The 23,353-nt window shown below is 33.4% G+C and overlaps 2 protein-coding genes across 2 annotated transcripts; one reads left to right on the top strand and one right to left on the bottom strand.

Annotated features, from left to right (window-relative positions):
• The first annotated feature begins 1,685 nt into the window (after window positions 1-1,685).
• On the top strand, window positions 1,686-14,286 carry LOC146529561 (facilitated trehalose transporter Tret1-like). Its single transcript, XM_085202036.1, has 5 exons — window positions 1,686-1,823; window positions 10,234-10,375; window positions 10,750-10,885; window positions 11,892-12,064; window positions 13,016-14,286. Exons 2-5 carry the CDS (start codon window positions 10,301-10,303, stop codon window positions 14,123-14,125), a joined length of 1,494 nt encoding a protein of 497 aa, XP_085058162.1. The 5' UTR covers window positions 1,686-1,823; window positions 10,234-10,300; the 3' UTR covers window positions 14,126-14,286.
• On the bottom strand, window positions 14,281-21,680 carry LOC146529560 (facilitated trehalose transporter Tret1-like). The gene is made up of 3 exons (XM_085202035.1): window positions 21,528-21,680; window positions 16,602-16,737; window positions 14,281-15,713 (listed from the first exon to the last, which is right to left on the bottom strand). The coding sequence occupies exons 1-3, from the start codon at window positions 21,564-21,566 to the stop codon at window positions 14,386-14,388; spliced, it is 1,503 nt and encodes a 500-aa protein (XP_085058161.1). The 5' UTR covers window positions 21,567-21,680; the 3' UTR covers window positions 14,281-14,385.
• Between the last annotated feature and the right edge of the window lie 1,673 nt (window positions 21,681-23,353).

The raw sequence follows: 23,353 nt of genomic DNA, 5'->3' as shown, positions 1-23,353 counted from the left end.
ACATAGTAGCGCAGGGGCATAAGCGGGTGACTGTAAACACTACAGGCCGTGGGTTCGATTGCCACTCGAGAAAATGAGGTATTTACTATTTTCATTTCCTCGCTCTGGTAACGAGGGAAAGAGTGGGAAACGAAATGTCTTAATAGCTACAGAGTGTCTCGCTTCTTAGATTCCTTTTGCTAATCCTGCTTTGTGTAGAGAACAATGTAAAGTTAATAAAATAAAATTATCAAAAAAATTGTTTGACTCCTACGAAGGCAGAAAATGTTTTTACAATGTGATCTTTTGTTCGTCTGTTCTTTGCTTTTTATCTACCTGGAATATATAAAGTACTACACAGTACGAATACCTACTCGTACCATATAAAATTATTGTCAGAATGATTTTAGAATTAATAATTTTTCTTTTATGTCGAAAGTATTGTTCTGTAGAAGAAAAACAGGATTAAATGAAGCACATTACACCCGAATTAAGGCAGTAACTTATAAAATTTAAAATGTATCACTAGCAATGTATGCATAAATATATTGTATTTTTATCTATAATTTATTGTTTCTCACTGCGGTATATTTAACAAACCGGAATTCTAGTATAAGCTATATCTATAATAATATAATAAAGCTGACATTTGAGAGTTTGTTTGGTTAAATACGCAAATCTCAGGAACGGTGTGTGTGACATTTTTTTATGTTTAATAGTCCAGTTTATCGAGGAAGGAAATATTTCAATGTTAACCGTTTTGATATAAGCCATTGTGCCTGCAGTTAGAATTATCTCGAGAATATATGACTTTTAGTTATTATCATTTCACTACGGAGGTAAAACTGCATCTAAAATATAGTAATATACTTCAGTTTTCCACTATTTACTTAATTAAAGACTTATTGACCAGTATTTGAGGTTTTAACCCACAATCACCAGATCAATAAGGCACGTGGTATTTGTTAAACAATGGCCTATGCTTAAATTAATAAGTTTTGATTTATTATGAATAGAATGTGGTCAAATATCAATGATTTCAAATAAACGCAGTACACTTATAGTCTTCATTGAAAGGCGGTCTTGTGATTCCGTTTTAATAATAATATGGTACAAAATTAGGGTTCACATATTATTAAACCATTTAGAGTTAAGCTATGATGGACCATTTAAGTATTTTGATCGAAGATATTTTTATTATTATTTGATAATATGTAAAATTTCTGGTTATTAAATTAATATTTAAATTATTATTAAATAAGGAAAATCAGTCAATTAAAGTTTTAATGCTAATTCTAATTAAATTATAAACAGAGCAGAATAATAATTATTTATAAAGTTCATTTTATTATGTATTATTAAGGTAAATGCTATTTAAGGTCGATGAAACCGTCGTAGCGCAAACTTGTAACTGTAAACGCGACAATTGTGGGTTCTAATCCCACTCGGAGAAATGAATTATTATTTATTCATAGTTTCATTTCTTCACTCTAGTAACAAGGCAAAGCGCGATATTGAGTTTCACCACTCAACATGCAAAGCCTCTAAAATTTGTTGGAAAATGGAGAACGGAATGCCTTAACACTAGTTTCCCTCTGCCTACCCTAATTTTGACTACATATTCAACGCGCTACGGAACACACCAAATCGATAACATAAAACGCTTCACCGTTTTTTGCTATAACCAACGCACACAAGCGCGTCCGCTACAGTGCCAGTGTGTCGTCGATGGCCGACCGCATGGGACGCGAATACAAAACTTATATTTTATAAATAACTTAGTGTTACCATACGTTAAGTGTTATTAATTATTATTAAATTAACATACTGGTTGCAAATAATCTGTAAGTTATATTTTATCTTTAATTTATTGTTTGTTTTTTTTTTAAGTTATTATGCAGACGCTATATTTAATCAGAATTTTTTGCAAAAAAAAAGAAACGTGGATGTTAATTCGTAGCAATGTGCAATGATAACGGGTATTATGTGCGGAAATATTTGTCGATTGATAGTATTAATTTAATTTTATATTAATATAATATAATAAGTATACCGCCACTGAACACATAATGCCGCAAGAATTTAGGGGAAAGTGGGGGACGGAAGTGTTTTGGGAACCAATGTCTTTACACTAGGTTCCCCGTTCCCTATGCCTACCCTGCTATATACGAAATAGAATGGGAAGCTAAAAACTCAATAAAAAAATAACAAGGCAGTCGTGGCGCAGTGGGGCAGGCTCTGACTGACCGTAAACGCGATGGTTATGGGTTCAATAATTAAAGTTTATCACAAAAATATTCCTACGTACTAATTATTATACAAAACAATGTAAACTTTGGCTAAAATACCAGTGGATGGATATCCATTATTCACATGGTCATTGGAAGAAAAAACGAATTAATTTTTTCATAATATACACACTAACAATATAAAAAATAATTGTTAAAACTTGGAAAACAATATTTTGTGTTATAATTCAGTGTTAGGAGTTGGCTTGTCTTCTTCCATAAAAAAAGTCGGCTCTCCGCAACTTTATTTATTGTTATGAATCCTATGACCTTTATCATTTACCACTAGTTGTTATTAAAACTTACAGTAAGTAGACCAAAAGAACCAAGTGTCAGAACACTCCTCCACATTCTATCTAAATTCAGGACATCGGATATCGGACAATCATTGAAAAGACGGATCTTTTGTTTAGACGGAGTTTCATTATTTCTTAAAGTCTTACTATGAACCTTCATCAAGTGTCCTTACATTAGGTTCGAAGACAAAAAGATTGAAAAAAAAATAAAAAAATCGTAGATCCGTGTTTTATTATTCTTAAATATACATAATGAAGAGACAATTTTTTCTACTGATTTATTATATTGTAAATACGTATAATGAAAATTAATACATAAGAATAATATATGTATGAGAATTTAAATACAATTATAATCTAAGGCCAGTCATGGCGCAGGGGCACAAAGTGTGACTTTAAAAGCGACTGGTTGTGGGTTCGATCCCCACTCGAGGAAACGAAATATTTACTTAAATTTATATTTCCATTTAATCGTTCTGTTGTCGAGATAAAAGCGCGGCGTTGAGTTCCGCCACTCGACATTCGGCGGAAAGTGAGGAACCTATTTCTTTTATACTATAAAGTATGTCATTCAAATAATATTCCCGATCTATAAAATAATTGTAATATTATATGTTTTCCTCTTCTCGAATCATATCTACTTATTAGAATACCTAGAACTTTTATGGAATGTTTTCATAAGTGTTACTTAAGCTTAAGTATGAGTTGTCATGTTTATTGCTTCTAATCATTGTATATTCAAATCCGGATATAGTGGTGTAGGCACCTAGTGTTAAGACACTCTTTACTATGCGGGGAATACTGTAAGTACCAAATAAACCTCAAAGTAAAAAATATAAAGAGTACACGTAATATTAAAAAAATATATATAGGTACTTTCCTATACCGGGTGCTCCAATTCATTCTTACTTGTAGCCATGCCTGGTCAAATAGAAAGAACTAAAAACTTTGTATGACAATATCGAAACTACAAAGAGTAACATCAAAACTAACCAAACCACCAAACTAACAAAAACCAACTTTTTAGTATTATAATATTAGTATAGCTTAGATTACTTAGATTACTTTATACCTTCAGTGTTATAGTTAAAAGGAAGCGGAATTCTGCCATTCTCCGCCGACACTTATCAACTGTAAAAACCTTGTTTGATACTGGTTATTGTATTGTTTTTGTTTAGGTGACAGGAAGTAGTCTTGTCTTTCCTATTTTAGTTTTAACTTAATAAATCTAGAACTTAGAGCACTGATTGTCAGAGATATAATAAAGTAGCGTGAATAAAACGTTTAGTATCTCGAAAACTGAGAGACAGAGAAATTCTCAAAGTTAAAACTAAGAGTTCTTTACAGAAAAAGCGTGAAGCTGTTTTTAAAAATGACTATCAGTATTGATATAATCTAGGGCCTAGATTCTAGGCTAAACTGTAGCTGATAAAAAACGAAAAAAAATACATCAAAAATAAACTATATACCTACGCGTCGAATAGAAAATTTCTACTGGTTGTTTTTTCGGTTATAATAAATATTCCCTCGATCGGAACCTATGATCCTATTTATTGATTATACATTGTAGGTACCTACCGTAAATGATGGTGCATCTTTTAAATAGAAATTTATGCAGTAATTATCTATTATATTATGCTAACGATTAAAGACAATTGGTTAATACTCGTATAACAGATGCTAATTCCAAAAATATTTTAATGACGCTTAAAGACATTACTTTAATAATGTACCTTGTTTTAATACATCTAGTTCTAGACACAGTCACATATAAATAAAATTGGAAGTGTCTGTCTGTGATTTTAAAATAACCGTGTTTTTTTCGAGTGCACGGAGTTATTTACGCGATACTAAAAAAAACAAACAATTTTAAAATTTTATCTGTCTCTGTCTTTCTGTTAGTCCGGGCTAATCTCCGGAACAGCTCAACCGATTTTTGTGGGATTTTCACTGAAAGATAGAGAGGTTGTGGGGCAGCATATAAATGTTTGTCAGTCTATGTATGTATGTAATTATAAAAATTATACATATTTCTATGATCTATTATTGTTATTACTATCTACGTTACTCTGTCAATATCATTTAATAAAGATTTCAAGGTTATTATATTTAAATATTATAAAATTCTATGTAACAAATATATTATATTTTTTGTTATATAAAATTTAAAATGAATAAGACATACTTAGAATGACAAGGACAGATACACCTTAAAAGGCTCTAATGTCATTATTTTTGGCGCAATTTTATGTTTGGAGTTAATCCTTTTTTATTTTGACTTCATGGTCAAAATTTACCGTTGCAGTAGTGCATCAGCAATTAATAATATTATCTTAATTAAGACATTTAGGTGTTTAAAGCAAAAAAACTCTTTAAAATCTATAAATAAGACGTTTAAATTAGACATGGGCTGTATAGATTTATACGCTTATCACGTAATTACGATATGGATATTAAAAAGTCAAATGTCACGAGACATGAGTGGACAGTTTAGTTTAAACATTTTTATGTATGGCCTTCAGTTTTTATATCTCGATTGTTTTATTTATACATATTACTAATTGTCGACCTCCGGCTTCCATTACTATAAGAATTTAATAATTAAATACTAAAACTGTTGAGGTATCTTGATTACTTTCTTTAAGTATGGGTTTGAAATATTTAGCCCTATATGCTGTTCCCGTAAAAGAAGCGCTAACGCTTCCAGTACTTGCCCTGTATAAGTATTACATCGCAAATAACACGAAATTAAAAAAACCCTGAAGCAAAAAATAACTAAATTTTATGTCAAATAAAAAAGTATAAAAAAAATTTTAAGTTAAACGGTTTTATATTGCAGATAAATGTACTAAAAGCTAAAAAATAATTTCATAGAAATTATGATTACTAAAATTTAATCGTGGGGCACGTCCAATATCTACAATTGAAAGACATAGCGTGAGACTTCACCCACCTAGTGGTAAGTAGCAAGTGTCCCCACGATTTTATTTTAGTAATCATAATTTCTATGAAATTATTTTTTAGCTTTTAGTACATTTATCTGCAATATAAAACCGTTTAACTTAAAAAATTTTTTATACTTTTTTATTTTTAAGTTTTTAGTTTTTATTTCTCATGCTATTCAATTCGTTGAAATGAGGCTCGATGTCTCATTATTGCAAGGTTAATGGAGAATGTTACGAACGACCCCCCCAGAGGTCCAATAGAGGGACAAGGCTATGTACAACAAGATGTGCCTGAATCTTGAGGGGAAAACGCTAACGACATATCATTTTTATCCACCTAGTGCCATACAGTTCTCGGCGCGCTTTTACCTTTTACCTTGGGTGGTACCCCTAGCGACGTATCATTTTTAGGCACCCTATAGCCACACAGTCCTCGACAGGATACCAGATCTTGACTTAGGTGGGAGATTCATATTGTAATTGTGTATAGTATACTGTATTATACTTACCAAGCCCTTTATTTTGATACCCATATTGATGGGATTGAAAACTACATTATCCGCCATTTTGTAGCAGTGGCCATCTTTGATTTTGATTTTGTATAGTGCACTGAATTCTACTTGACAAGCCCTTTCATTTGATACCCATATTGATGGGATCGAAAAAACTAACTTGTCCGCCATCTTGTAGCGGCGGCCATCTTGGATTTTGATTTTGTATAGTCCACTGAATTCTGCTTGACAAGCCCTTTCATTTGATACCCGTATTGATAGGATTGAAAAAAACTAACTTGTCCGCCATCTTATAGTGGCGGCCATCTTGGATTTTGATTTTGTATAGTCCACTGAATTCTACTTGACAAGCCCTTTCATTTGATATCCATATTGATGGAATTGAAAAAAACTAAGTTGTCCGCCATCTTGTAGCGGCGGCCATCTTGGATTCACAATAATATTGAATATGGATAATTGTATTGTCACCAGAATCAAAGGCGTATACCAAATTTCAGATCAATCGGTTAACGGGAAGAGGGTTAAATTTCAATTACTAAATTTGACCCAAACAAACAAACAAACGGGGTGAGCTAAATAAAACCGTTTAAAAAGCCTTTTGTTATTTTGGAAAAGATATTATATTCTTCATGCAGGTAGTCCAATTTTTACCAAACACAGCTAAGAACGTTCCAAAGGACGGGCTTCCTAAAAAAACCACATCGAAATCGGTCCATCCGTTTTCGAGCTACAATGCCACAAATAAACAGACAAACACACAGACGTCGTCGAGTTAAAAGTAACAGGAAAGTCAACAGGCACAACGAGGTTTAATCATTTCCTATACAAGATACCTAACAAAAAAAATCGAACCTACAACTAATTAACACGCCATCAAACATTACGCTATACACTTTAATTAGACTTCATTATAAACAATTTGTGACATTTAATTATACGGTCTATAGAACAAGATATATTTATTAAAAGTTATTGTGCAATATTCTGATGCAAGGTTTGTCAATAGTATATAATTGCATATATACGTATATGAGTCCGATGTAGTAATATCCTTTAGCTATAGCCTGTGGTAGAAAGAAAATTCAGTGTTAAGACACTTCGCCGTTCACTTAATTTGGCGGAGAGAATGCAAAAAAAAAACTTAAATTTGGAATCTGAGGAATGAGTGTCTTAATAGGAACGGAATGTCCTTCGTCCCCGTGGTCCTTCATGAATGACATATCTAAGAATGAAAACGTCATCCCAAGATCGATCTCAGTACTGAGAGTCATTTAAATACGGGCCTTAGACTTTTGTATGACATATGTAGCGATACCAGTAGTACCAAATTTACCCCAATTTTAAGTTTAAAACTAATTGTCCCGATCGAGGCAGATGTAGTCCTGCTTTGCAATCCATCAAGTAAAAACAACTGGACGGAACACGACTGCTACAGATGGACACACAGACTGAAAATTATTTTTACTAGTAGATATCGAGAGACAGAGAGAGAGATATCGAGAAAAAAAGTAGATCCTGTTTTGACAGTAAAGATATTACATTATAATGCAAAAACTACTGAGCTCTTTTATTAACATTGACATAACTATATATAAAGTGATTTAAATGATCATACTATATTTTAAAACTAGTTATGTAGCTAGTTTTAAAATATAGTATGCATGCATACATGCAGAAGGACCTAGAATTGTGTTAATTTCAATACAATATAAGTTCAACGACTGATCCTTAAAGAACGGGTTAGACAAGTTTCTGCAAGCTCTGTAAGCTTCCTAATATTTAACGAACTGGGACACATAGATACCAACCACAATGCATTTAGTCTATCTCAGAAATGGTTTAAATGGAAACGTAATTTTTGTGTTTGTTAGTCTATTTTTCGAGAATGTCTGTAACTCTCGAAGCTACCTCCTGTGCATAGGATGTGTCATAATATGTGTGTAACACAACTTAATTATTTCCATTTGACCACGCGGACGGAGCTGCGAGGAAAAGTTAGTGTGTATCTAACAGTGTAACATACAATTAGTGTAGGCAAAGGGAACCTGGAAACCTAGTGTTAAGGCACTCCGTTCTCCATTAAGAGACTGTCATGCACTTTCCGCCGAATTCTTCATCCGGCAGGCATCTTCACCGGCAGTTCTTGAGGCTCTTCATAAATATTTCATTCTCGTGTATAAGTCGCGTTTACAAAAGCACCCTTGTTTCTGCGCAACGAAGGTCTAAAAAAATGTCTTACTGCGAATTAAAATAAATAACACTTTTAACCTTTTTTAAACGGTTTTATTTAGCTCACCCCGTTTGTTTATTTGTTTGGGTCAAATTTAGTAATTGTTACTTAACAATAGTCAAAGTGGTGTAGGGTCTACTTTCCACTATATACATTTTCAATCCAGTTTAATTGCATAGTACAAAAGCCCAAGAATTCAACATCAACCCTCGTATCCCGGTATTCCCGAGTGGGATTTAACCGCTGCGTTGACACTTTCAGTCACATGAGCCGCTGCGCCATGACACGACGGCTGAGTAATTTAGTCACATCTTTTGGTTTATAACATCACTACACTATGCCATGATATTTTAAAATGGCAAAGTGAAAGGATATTTTAGAAACCTCCACTGCCTGCAGTGTATACTGTACCTATACAGTATTGCGTAAATATGCACAAACAATTGTACAATTGTTTAACATCTTTAAACGAGCTACTGAATAAAGAAAGGTGCGTTCGTCTCGTGACTCTGTCTTGACGTACGTGTCCTTGTAATAATAATTAAGTGTGTAAATAATATACAAAGAAATAAAAATTATGCCCTTGGCCGTGGCCGTTGTGGCACAGTGGCCCAAGCGTGTATCTGTTAACGACGGTTGTGTGTTTGATTCCCACTGGGGGAAATTAATCATTTAATGTTTTCATTCCTCTGCCTACCCTGCTCATGCGGGATACAGCGTGTGTGTGAACTATATGCCCTATAACTCTGAGGTCGTGGATTCAATGTTTATTTGGGTCAAGCTTGCATTAACGTACATAAATAAATAGAGTAGCTATTGTATTAACTTGCAAATATACAGCAATAAACAGCCAGATAGTTATATACAGGGACTGGATTTTAGACTTTTAGCATAGGTCTATCTATATCTTTTTTATCTTTACTCTTAACTCCGTTCTCCACTTTTCGAGTGAAACTTAAGGCCACACTTGACCATGCTAGCAGAGCGAATGAAAATAATTCAATCCCCTAAGTATGAATTGAACCCACAACGCTGACAAAATTCTATTTTTTTGCTACATTAAATAAAACACTGTCACTATGTCATATTAATAATGAGAATTTGAACCCATTACGTTCCCATAAATTAAGATACCTCACTACTGTACCACTACCATACCATAATGTATATTTAAATAGTGAATGCAATCGGAACGTGATATTTGATCTGCCTATAACATCACTATGATTTATGACTAACTGATGACAGCAATTATAAACGACAATTTATAGTTTAAATGGTTGGTATATTGTTCTTTGGAGATGGTACAAACTAGGGTTCTAGGGTTACTAGGGTTTTATCTAATTTACTTATATCTTTAACCAACTCGCCGCTATAAACGCGGCGGGAACGAGGAAACGGAATGTTTAGACACTATTTAGGTTGGTTAGGTTATCTACCTTACTAAAAAATGAACTTGAGTTCACTGCAACATTATTGAACTAGTAAATATTTTACATTTAAATAGGTGCATTACGTTAATTTTATGAATAATTCAAACACTGGCGATAAATTAAAAAAGCGACCTCAAAAATTAACTTGTTTTTTACAAATTAATTCTATTGTATTGCTATTTTGGGTTGCAAAACAAGTTTTTATAATAAAAATTAGAACTTTGTACAATTATGAGGCCGATTGATTGTAAACCTGACGGTTATAAGATCGATTCCCACTCTTAGGAATTCATTATTATTTCATCGCTTTTGTGACAAGACAAAGCGCGGCATTGAAATCCGCCACTCAATGTCTCATGAAAATTGGACGGAGAGTGGGGAGAGAAATGTGTTATCACTAGGTACTTGATACAGCGTGAAGCTAAAAATGTTCAAATCGTGGCCGCCCTGATAAAGCATGAAGATGAAAATAAAATTATTGTTGGTATTATGTTTGTGTAATAATCGTTTGCGAAAAATCTTAATAATTATAAAAATATTTTCTTTTCAGAGAAAATTTTAAACAAAACATGTATTGATTAAGTCTAAATAAAACACAGAAAACCATAAATAGTAGAATGGCGGAGAAAAAATTGGAAATTGCGATGGGGGATATCGATGAGAAACAACGGTTTTCACCGTTCATGAGACAGGTTCGTAAGTTCTTCCTTAAAAAGATACACTAGCGTTTGCAAATTCAAGTAACTAAGAGTTGTTTATGACATGACATTGCGGAGCTGGGAAAAAAAGAATAGGAGAAAAATCCACGACCATCACATAAACAGACACTGCCCTACTGCATCACTGTGTTTTACCAGGGCAGGCAGAGGGAACAGTTCATTTACTCAGCTCACAGTTTTCAACAAATCGGAACTTTTTCCAACAGAATTTTCGAATGTGTCTCGTTACAAGAGTAGGTGCCGATGAAAATAATTTATTTCCGTGAATGAGAATTGAATCCACGAAAATCGGGTTCAGGGCCTTATTATTACTTGATTATACTAACTCATCCATCTTTATTGTCCAGCTATTAGCAGTCAGTGGAATTGTAATGTACATGATCGGCACTGGAGCTAACATCGCATATCCAGGAGTTCTCCTCCAGCAGTTAAGGCAGCCGGACACCGCCGTGCGTATGACCGCGGAACATGAATCTTGGTTTGGTATGTTATTTCTATTTTAAACAACGCTATTTTTTTAAAGGAGTTCTAGAAATTTCTGCAAAACGGTGGTGGCGGTGTTAGTTTGTCCTTACCGTTTTTGATCTTTAATGTTAATATATTGCCTCGTGACTGAAATAATTTAGAAGACCTTCGAAAGGTAAATCCCGATCTTCTTTCTTGTATGCTTCGTCCTTATTGATAATTTTATAGATCACGTTAGCGAAGTTATAGGGGATGACTAATATATTATATAAGTAGTTTTTTACTCCTTACATTTTTTATTTCAAGTAAAAAATTATTGTAAAATTACTGTCATAAAAAACTATGAGATTTTTCCGGTGTCATTATGTCGAGTCAATTCGAGTAATAATATATAATTGACCCGCGACATGTAGTATAAATTATAATTTTATGTTCTTATAAATGCTATATTAAACGCTTCTTGCTCACTTCTAGAAAAATTATATTTATTTATCGTATGTCTAATTATAAGAAGAAAATACAAGGTTATATGAAATTGGCACTTTGGAACAAACATTTTACTCCTAAAAAAATAGTTTTTTTTTATGTATGACGTAAATAAATAAGTACAAGTTATTTGTTGTTGTTGTTGTTATCGTTAATTATTGCATACTACCCATTGCGAAATCTGAAATATAAAACATACATAAATAGATATATATAATATAGAATACAAGTACAAATAACATTTATAAATATTCAATAATATAAAGGAAAAACATAGTGAAAATTATAAACTGCAATATTACATAGATGTACGTACAAGGAATATGTAAAGCAAGGAAAACTCCGTCAGTTTAAAATTATAAATTATAATATATTTTAAATAAACTTCATACACTAGAGATATACTAATATTATAAAACAAAATTACACATGAGAAAAACACATAAGCTATACAATAACTTAACAAGTTGCTTGTTCTTAATATACGTATATCTAAATCAACTTTTTCTATTCTAAAATATATATTGTTTTATTTCAGCATCAATCCTAGGTCTGGCCCTAATCTCGGGTATCCTGGTAGCACCATTCTGTCTACAAAAGCTGGGACGTCGTATGACTAACCAACTGAGCACACTTCCAGCAGTGGGCGGGTGGGCTCTCTTGGTAGCTGCTAAGGATCCTATCACTCTGCTTGTTAGCAGATCTTTGCAGGTGTGTATATGTGCTTACTGACTTTGAACCCGTAGTCAAATGGATAAAGTAACTAAGAGCTGTATATCAGCTGTATTTGGGTTTCAAAGAAACGTTTTAACGTGGTCTTACATAGCCTATTACAATCTGTCTAGATAAATGGACTATTAAACTCAAAAATATATTTTCCATTCGAACCAGTAGGTAGTTACTGAGATTAGCAAGTTCATTAGATTAGAAATTTATTTAGTTAGAGATTAGAAAATATCACATACTATTTTGACTATTTTGGCTGTACATTCAAATCCTATACAGTACTTAGGCTATAACTTTTTGGTTATTATAGCCGGTTTTTTGTTACGTAAACGTAAATGTTCAGGTGCTATAAATAAATGTAAAACAAGAAATATGGAAAGACTTAGGTATATGTATAAGTCATTTTTAAATTACAAACCAATTTAAATTATTATGCTTTATAAAACCTATTTAAAACCAATAAAATATAAAGTATTGTATTTAAAGTAGGACACTTGAATAAATAATATTACCACCATTTAGATTAATATACCTAGCCAGTACTTAGGATTGCGGTTTTGGGTACCTACCTCAGACTGTAACATACGAGCAGCCTTGTGTTTGATTCTGTTCTTATATTATAATAATAGTTATTATTATTCCCTATTGATAGATTTATATACAAAAATCTTTAGTTTTGGATTTATGTTAATATGTTTTACAGCAGAGTAAGCAAAGGTTACTCAGTAATTTTTGGGAACACGGTGTTGCGTTCCACCACTCAACACGCCAGTCACCAGAATTCGGCGGAAAGTGGTGAACGGCAGTGCCTTAATGGGAACAGAGTGTCATATTTTAGGTGCCCAGGTTCCCCGTGCGAACCATGCTATGGGCGGTAACAACGTGAAGGAAAAAATAAATATTTAATATTTTATAGATACTTATTTCTTATTTCAGGGCTTCGCCATGGGCATCCAAGCGGCCTGCGCACCGGTTTCGATAGCTGAATACTCTGCTCCTAAATATCGTGGAGCTTTTCTCGCGACCATTGCATTTTCATTTGCAACTGGTATGTTGGTGGCACATATCTTCGGTACTTTGCTATATTGGAGACCAGCTGGTTTAGCCTGTGGGAGCTTCTACGTACTATCCCTAATTTTGATTTCTCTAACCCCCGAAACCCCACCGTATCTTGCATCTATTGGTAAATTTAATGAGTGTAGAAGCTCATTCCGTTGGTTAAGAGGCTACAATGAAGAATCAGAACGGGAATTGGAAATTCTTCTCAGTAGTCAAAAACGAAAGATGGTTACTACTAAAGTATCCAAACTTAAAATGTTCACTGAAATCATTATGAAACCTGAATTCTATAAGCCAACGGTGATTATGATGTTTATGTTTGTGCTCTTCCAAATTTCTGGTATGACGGTCGTTCCTTCATATACAGTGCCCATGATGGAGGAAGTGACGGGGAAAGGTATTGAGTCTTACACCAGCATGTTAATGGTAGACTTTGTGAGATTTGCGACAGCAATATTAGCATGTTATGTAGTGAATAAGTTTAAGAGACGAACTGTCCTATTTTTGGGCATATATATTAGTGTGGTGTCTCTATTCTTGACTTCATTTCTTTTATATTTACGAGACTTCGGTTACATACCCGATAAATATAAATGGACTCCGGTTATACCAACATTATTGTACATTTTTGGTAAAACGCTAGGCATTTTGCCTATACCTTGGGCAATCGCTGGTGAAGTATTTCCCTTAGCCTATAGATCTTTGGGAAGTGGAATTTCTGGAATGTTTTTATCTATAATGTTCTTCGTTGTTGTAAAAACTGCACCAACTTCGTTTAGGCAAATTGGTGTGAAGGGAACTTTTTGCGTATATGGGTTATGTATAGCAATTTGTGGGATCTTTTTATTCTTTCTTCTGCCAGAGACTAAAGGCAAAACATTGTACGAAATAGAATGCCATTTTAAAGGCGTTAAGAATGACCAAAACCAAACTAAAGATACAGAAAAAGATAAAATGTTGGAGTTACAGAAAGTGGAGGAGGGATGATCGTACAGAATGAACACATAGGAAACGCCTTCCAGCTTTATAGAGCTGGCCCCGTAGTTAGGAGATCTTATGACGTTTAATATAAGCAAATATTATTGCGACACATTTCTGAAAGGATTTGTTGAAAGAATTGTAAACTTCAATAAAACTAATAATACAAACATTGTTTTTATTTAAATCACATAAATACCTTGAGATATATTAAAACTATTATAAATTATTTCACACAATACGTTAATATCCTGTATCACAAACTTTTATCAGTACAATATATGTGAGCTACATCTACGCATTTCATTAACATTACCATTTAAAGGTTCCGTAAATTTTCGATCGGCGGATGAAATTCCGCGGAAACTGTCTTCAATTTCTTGTAGGGTCCTATCTTTTGTTTCTGGCATCATGAAATATAATATAGATAAACATAGCACCACAGCGCCAGCATACATTAGATATGTCAAAGGAAGACCAACAGCGGTCGTAAGTACGGGGAAACATTTGACTGCTATGAAAAAGTTCATTGATAATGCCAAAATGCTCAATCCACCACCCAACCCTCTGTATTCCAATGGGAAAATTTCCCCTGAAATTGCAAATGGGATTGACGATATTCCAACTGTCAAAGACGCCATGTACAAGGAAATCAACGCGATAGGTATCAACGGGTGGTCGAAAGGCAGCATATCATTTTGCCTACCATAAACGTATAAGCTTTTACCAATATACGATAAGACACAAACAGCTCCGCTGCTGAATAATAACGTCCGTCTTTTTAATGATCTCATAAGGAATACCGCGATAATGTTACAAACAACTCTCTCCACATCCAGCATCACCATCATAAACTTAGCATTAGCGTCAGGTCCAACTACTTTGTGAATAATATCCATCGCATATGAGCTTATAACGTTGATTCCTGCAAACTGGAACATCGTGTACAATAAGAACATTATGATAATCGGTTTGTAAAACTCAGGCTTTTTTCTAGTGCTGCTTAAATACTTGAAAAATCGTTTGATTTTCACGCCTAGGGGTATTTTTTGATCAGTTAAACTTGACTTCCTTAGCATTTTCTGAGCTGCTATCATGTCCTCTAATTCCGCTTCTTGCTCTGAGCCTTTACCGCGTAGCCATAAAAATATTTCTTCTCCTTCTTGATACCTGCCTTTGGAAATTAACCACGACGGTGACTCAGGGTTACAATATATTATAAGTACAAGACTTGTGAACGTAATAAAAGAACATATTAGACCATTTTGTTGCCAGCTAAAGTAGGTGCCCAGGGCATGAGTGGTCATGACTCCCATTGTTAAAGATAGGGATACACTAGTTAGAAAAGCACCACGATTTTTAGGATCTGTCATTTCTCCTATAATAATTGAACCTAAGGGTCCAAGCATTCCCATGGAAATCCCTTGGAGAAACCTAGCGGCAATCAGTCCTCCAACAGTATTTACGAGAAGGAGCATATACCATCCTATGAACATTGGTAATATTGTTAGCAAATGTGACTTCCTTCTGCCAATGGTGTCCATCAAGGGAGTGATTATGAAGTTCCCCACGATCAGCGCGAATCCGACGATGGAAGCTGAAATTATTTATTTATATATTTATATTTAAAATACTTATTTAATTTACATATGCTTGATTTACATCTAGTTTTGATTGTATAACGACACATCATTGTATAATTCACCAATTTGTAATAATCTGAGTAAAACAATAATAATTTGAAAGGCTCTCACATAAAATATTGTAGTTATCATTACCAAATACCATAGAATGTTGTTTAGTTCAATTACCCAGCCCACAAGATAGAATAGAATAGAATAGAATATACTTTATTGCACACATAAAAGAAATATATAGAAAGAACAACACAAATAAAATTTAAAGAAAAACACGTATGCAAAGGCGGTCTTATTGCTTTAAGCAATCTCCACCAGACAACCTTTGAAACATTACGGAAAAATTGTAATGAGGAGAAAGGGGACAACGTCTCAGTGCAAATCTTATGAAATATAATTAAATATTATATAATATATATTATTATCTATTATTATCTTTTTTATGAAAAAAATGGAGAACATCCATGCAATAAAAAATAATTACAGTTTCTTTATTGCATGGATGTTCTCCATTTATTCTCATTATTAGCTTCACGCTGTATCCCGCACATATCAGGGTAGGTAGAGGGAACCTAGTGTAGACACTCCGGGCCCAACTTTCTGCCGAATTCTAGAGGCTTGGCGTGTTGAGTGGCAGAACTCAACGCCGCGCTTTGCCTCAACACCGAAGAAATGGAAATATAAACAAAAATAAATATTTCACTTCCTCGAGTGGGGATTGAACCCACAACCGGCGCGTTACAGTCACACCCTTGTGCCGCTGCGCCACGACAGCCTCTTTATTCTTATTAGAGCCACATTTTTACCAATTAGAAATTAATAAAACTTCAAATAATACATAAACTCACCAATCCATGATTCCTCGCTAGTAGTGACTTGGATATGAGATTCAGGGCGTCGCAACGCTGGTATCAGTACAGCTGAGAACCCGATGACGCAGCCATGCGCTGTGATGTTGAGTGCCACACTTGCTGTTAGTAGACACTGGAAAATATGTATATAAAAATTATACTAAAGTCAATATTCAAAAGTAAATTTGTCTGACTGTAAACGCTTGTGGGTTCTATCCATATTCGAGGAAACGAATTATTATGAGTACTTAGATCTGGTGTCAAGACATTGAGGCGCGGCGTTAAGTTCCGCCACTCAATACGCAATGTTTCAAGAATTTGCCGAAAAATGGGGAACGGTTAAGTGTTAAGTACTAGATTCTCTATCTTAATAGATAATGTAGTTGTTTAACACTATATTAGGAAATGTATCTTTATAGGGAATTGTTAAGATACAACATTCCTTATCTTAATAAGGAATGCAATGTCTGTGAGCTTTGAGCGAAGAAATGAAAATATAAAATTAAATACATATATTTTTTTCTCGACTGGAGATTGAACCCACGACCAGTCGCGTTTGTAGTCACAAACTTGTGCCTCTGTGTCATCACCACTGCCAACACGTGTACAAACAGACATTACTTCAATGTAAAGCGATAGTTTCAATTATTAAGTAATTTACAAATATTATATTCAAGATACGTTATCATAAATAATATAAATTACACAATTATAACCATTTAATAATATTCAATTTAAAAACGTGTAAATTTGTGACGTAGACATAACATGTGGCACCGAACGCCATTATTGTAGACATTTAAATAGAATAAGGTAAAAAGAACTTAGGGAGAATGGAGAAAAGAAAATGTAAATGTTTTTAACATTTACCCTTACTTTTCTCTATTTTCTTCTGAATTACAGATATTACAAGTTGATTGGAGGAACTGAACGTTACTTTTTGTTTCATCATATCTACGAGGGGCATTCAAAAAGTAAGTTTCCCTATTTTTTAAATGATGTTAAAAACAATTTTTAGGTTAAAAAATGCATATTTATTTATTATTTGAAACATAAACTATTTTTCTACATAGTCGCCTTCGACTTGGATACATTTTTTATGTCTGTGTTGAAGTTTAAGCAAACCTTCCTTTAAAACGACGTGTCCTGTTTTGCACACACTTTGGGGTAACCCAGTTTGTCTCTCAAGATTGTAAAGATTGAAGTTCGGCAAATCTCAATATCAGAAGGAATCAATTCAAGAATATCATCAATAGTCAGTCGTCTGTCATCTTGAATGATTTTTTCAACAGCATCGATAGCTTCGTCCGTAATGGCTGTTTTTGGCCGTCTTGCTCGCTGTTCATCGTACGCCATCGTCGCACATTTGCACATTCATGCAGTGTCACCGTAAACTTGCACTAATTTACTGTGAATATCGTTTCCATTTAGTCCTTTAGCAGTAAAAAATCTAATAACTGCACGCAATTCAATATTGGACACGTTTTCCAATGATACCTCCATTGTTGTCAAGGATAGATTGCTAAAAAAATTATTTTTGGTCATCAATATCGGTGCCGATCTTACCAGCAGACCCAGAACTGAAACTATGTTCAGTGTGAGCCCGCTACATGGTGCTCATTAAAAATGCCAGACCAGCGAAACTTACTTTTTGAATGCCCCTCGTATATGATGATTTTTTCTGGTCTAGTCAAAAATTTATGTATTTTTTTCGACTTGGCTTTATTGATGTTAACCTGGACTGGTCTTGACAGTGTCACCGGGCGGGAAGCTACTCTCGCCCCTGAAGAAAAACGAGCTTTGATGGGCGCTCGTTAAGTAATTTATTATTTTCGATTCTTTATTATTGAATTGGGAAGAAGACATAAAAAGTATGTCCAAAAAATGTTATAAAAAGAAATGTTTTAAGCTTAGATCGTTTTAATTCGTGGCGTAGCGTGTGACGCTACAGGCTGTTGGTTCGATTTACACTACAAAAAATGAAATACTTAATTTTAACCTTTAGTTTCGCCACTCACCACTCAACTTCTCCAGAATTCGGCGGAAAGTGGGAAACGGAAGTGTTCTAATGTGAAATGAGTGTTTTAACACTATTTTCCCAGGTTCCCTCTGCCTTCCCTGGTACATCCAGACATTACATAGCAGGGTAAACATAAAAAAAAGCATTTGCCACTGCCAACAAAAAATAACACTTAAAAAGTATACATAAGTGTCAATTGAATACGTACTTAATAATTTAGAATAAATTGACAATCTTGATTGATATGCTACGATTTATTTTATAAATCCACATAGGTATAGATAACATCTTGAGACGTGTTCAACAGATATCTAATCTTGCCTACCAATTGTTAATTGTTATTTAAATTGATAATATAAAGCTGTTTAGTTGCAACTGGAAAATAAATGAGACATATTTCTTTTCAATTAATTTCAAAAAGGAGGTTATCAGTGTGGTCTATATGGAAATATCTACTTATGTAATATTGTTGGAATTGGATAATATATGAGTATCATGATATATGTACACAGCGCTTCGCCTCCACTTTCCTAATGCGAACGGCTAAGGAGTGGAACTCTCTGCCTGCTGAACTGTTCTCCGACAAGGATAACCTGGCCCTCTTTAAAGAACAAGTGAATAGGCACTACCTAGGCAAGCATGCTCCACCATCGTTCGCATCGTTACTTACCATCAGATGAGATAGTGGACGAATGCTTGCCTATCTACAATTAAAAAAAAAGTAGGTTACGAATGTATGGTTGTTAAAAAATTATCGAAAACTAATTCTTATCGAGATGCTCTTTTTTGGCTTAATGAGAAATCGCTTTGAATAACGAGGTAAAAGTCTAGGCCCACTGTCACCGTTTACGAAAAAAGTTATAGATAATCATATACTTAATGCTATCTCACAAACAGACTGTTAATAACACGTTATGAATCGTCGAATTAACATAAAGTTAACGGAAAAAAGTTAAAAGGAGAAGAATTGGCAGGTTATATTTTATTTTACCTATCTAAGACACCTATAGATATATTTACAGCTTATTATCGGTTGCTGGGTGGTTATGAAGTAAATGTAAAAAACATGCTTATACGATAGCGAATTACAATGAAAATAAGATTATAATGCCTACGTACTATGCAATAAAAAATAAATTTGTTTAAAACTAATTTCAATAAGTTAAATTAAGTAAAAAAAATCTATTATTATTGCAGAAAGACGTTATTGATCATACTACAGAGTTATGAAGAAGAAAATGACGTCACAAAAAAAAGTCTAGTTTAATATCTCTTGAATTTACATTTTTTGTTTATTTAGAATACCTAGACTTAGATTGAAACCTATACGGTTAGGTAAATTTGGGTAACACGTGTACTTATTACACATATATATTATTATGAAATTGACAGCAGATAACAATAATTTACTAATGCAATGTATGATATCAATATGCTACTGTTGCCACTAAGCACTATATCTGTAGTCGAATTATAGAATAATACTTAGGACAATCTGCATCATAATACTGTAAGATAAGTGGCAATATCTTGTATTTTTTTAACCGACTTCCATAAAAGGATCATTTTAATGTTTGACTATGACATTTGCTTAATGACAACGACCTTAGGGTAGGTGACTCAAATGCGGATAGCTCAAAACTAATATACATAACAAGCCTTATTACCAAAGCATAAATACCAAATTTTGCCCCCCTTTTAAGGCTATTGTTTTTTAGGGTTTAACAACAACCCGTGGATGCCAGCTGCCAAATTTCATATGTCTAGGTCAACTTCTTAGAGAAGATCTTATAAGGATTCCTTTTTTAACCTAGTGTTAAAACACTCTGTCTCCATTAAGACACTTCTGTTACCCAATTTCCGCCGAATTTTTTAAGCACTGCGTGTTGAGTGGAGAAGATTCAACAACTATTGTGTTGATAATAAGTCACAGTACCATAACGCCAAGATGACCTTATAAGTATTTAAAAACGTTAAAAATGTTCTATAAATAACTACGTATCACTAACGCTGCATAAAAAAACCTCATATTGACATTTATTTTCTTTGTTTCTTTGTTTTGTATATATATATATATATAACGTTGTAATTAAACAATAAAACTTAGGATTCATAATTCACATAGGAACTCAATAAAGATAATGCTTAGTTTGTATTTATGTTTTGTTGAGAAACACTAATGTTAGAAATATTTATATATTTCTTGTAAGAAATTTAAATCAATGACCATATGTAGACTTTAGAGCTTGGACAATGTAATTTTGTACCTACATATGTACCTGTATTTTTAGAAATTTAATAATCTTGTGTCGATATAACATCAACGAGACAAAAAAAAAAACAAAAAACATTCACCTAAGTGACGAACCTTTAACAACCGCGAATAAATTGCCTATTATCTATAATATTAAATATTATACTTATAATTTTGTATATACATACATACATAAAAAAATATATCTGCAGTAATTAATATTTCACTATTAATATTAATAAATAACTTAACATGAAATTAATAATAACATATTAAAATAGCCACCGACATACAGCAGCCGAGAACCAAATGTTAAGACACTCCGTTCTCCACAAAACAATGTTAAAAACCACTTTCAGTATTATAATAAAAATATAATATAAAGAAATATTTCATATTATATCAACCATAAGTACCTACTTTTGGAGGTGGCTTTCGGATTTCTACTCGTCATCATCCAATTCCTACTCGTGGGAATGACTGTATTAAAATTTATAAATATTAAATATATAAATATTTTTATTTCCCCAAAATGGAACATAAAGAGCGGTGTAGAGTTACGCCACTGAACACCTAATTTGAAAAATTGAGCCGTAGGGAACGGACGCTAATACTAGGTACCCTTATACCCGAGGTAAAAAGAAATTACCTGTCGTAATAAAGGCACGTAACTCCTTTTCCCCTCCATCTTGAAGTACGATCACACTGCCAACATTGTTCTAAGATACAGTTCCTTCTACCGTATCCTTGCAAAGACTGAACATGTCAATGATATTGATAAAGTGATTAGATATAATATGTTATTATAATTTGTTGATTGTGTGTGCGTTTGATAGTGTTACTTTTTAATTTTTAATAGTTTACTTTTTTTAAATCCGGTGATAAAATAATCAATTGATAATTATCATGATAGTAATGATGATAGTAATGACAATGCTGATGTCACATTCGTTTAGCACCAATGAAAAGAAAGTAACAGTTAAGAAAGAAGTTGACACCACTCAACACGTAATACCTCCAGAATTTGACGGATAGTGAGAAATGTAAGAACAAACATTTCTTCAATGTAGAAGAAAAATTCAAAGTCGGAAGAACAAATGCCGGGCCGATGATAGCTGCCTGCAGACAGTCCTACTAAATTAATGGGGTACTTCTGGGTAACCTAGAATTATGAAATTAGGCAGCAAGAATCTACAGGTAGTACTTCCTAGAAGAAATATGAAAACTATACATTTGTGGTTAAATTTTAAAAAAGAATAGCCTTACAAGGAAGGCAAAATTTGGTATTAAAGCCGCTAGTTCTAGTGAGGAACAGATGAAAGTGCTCTACCCTCCAATTTTTGTACGGAACCCTCAGTGGGCGAGACGGACCCGCGCTTTTCTATTCGTGATTTTAATCGAATCTATAAAAATAAAAATTTTACAAATCAGTAACAACGTTACATTTTGGCTATTAAAATTTAAAATAATAAGTACCTGTATAGCAAAACCGCGCTATTTAATATGGCAATAACGACGCGACGCGACGGTCATTTAAAAATGATTTTATCTCGTTGAAGATAATCTCACTTGTATAGACACTTGTTTAACTGTCGAGAACAAAGGACGAGTAATCGTGACTCGTGGTGCTGAAATAGCACTTCGCAGTAAATATATAGAGCTGGAGAATATTAAAACTAGTTTTCACCCGCTACCTCGCTTATGTTGTAGATTCGATATGAATTCTCATTATATTTTTTAAAGGCGTGATTTTGATCCCCTAGTTTTATGGGAAAAAAATATGTTGCCCATCCCTTTCCCTTATTTTACAAAAGACTCCGGGACAAAAGTTATGTTATATGTTGTTTTACAACCTTTTCTGTCTTCCAGTGAAAGTCCCGTATAAACGGTTTAACTGTTTAGGAGATTACCCCGTACAAACAAAAGGACAGACAGACAATAATTGTAAAACTTTTGTTTCTGTTTTTCGGAAAGGAAAGTGAACTGATGGTGGCATATTATTGGTTGTCATTGTCAAGGTTAATCTGTTTTGACTGAAACGACTTAACTGTTTTATTTTTTAATTTATGTTTATTTTAGATATAAAGTGCAATTGGAAAACGTGTTACTTTTTAACCTAAAATTCTCATTTGGTTCAACAGCGCATATTGCATATTGCATGATATATTTGCACTTTTATAGAACAATTTTTCTTCAGAGGTAAAGTTCCTAAATATGAACTGTAGAATTTCAAAATGTGTAAATACTGTCGTGTTGATCCCAATGAGCGAAGTCATAAAATTAATTTGTAACAATCTTTGTATGAAGTTTGTATTAAATAATTATATTTAATTAAATCTCATGTGAATAGAATAATTTTATATTTGTATAGAAAATATTGACATATTCTGCACAGTACTGTTGTACCTACTGTATATTAATTGTTGGTAAATTATTAAAATGTTAGAAATCTTAGTGTCCTCCCCAGAAAAACCT

The sequence above is a fragment of the Heliconius melpomene genome, chromosome 18 (assembly GCF_056956725.1).
Source record: "Heliconius melpomene rosina isolate 202511_hmr_F chromosome 18, ASM5695672v1, whole genome shotgun sequence".
Classification (NCBI taxonomy): domain Eukaryota; kingdom Metazoa; phylum Arthropoda; class Insecta; order Lepidoptera; family Nymphalidae; genus Heliconius; species Heliconius melpomene.
This window is presented reverse-complemented; position numbering and strand designations above follow the sequence as displayed.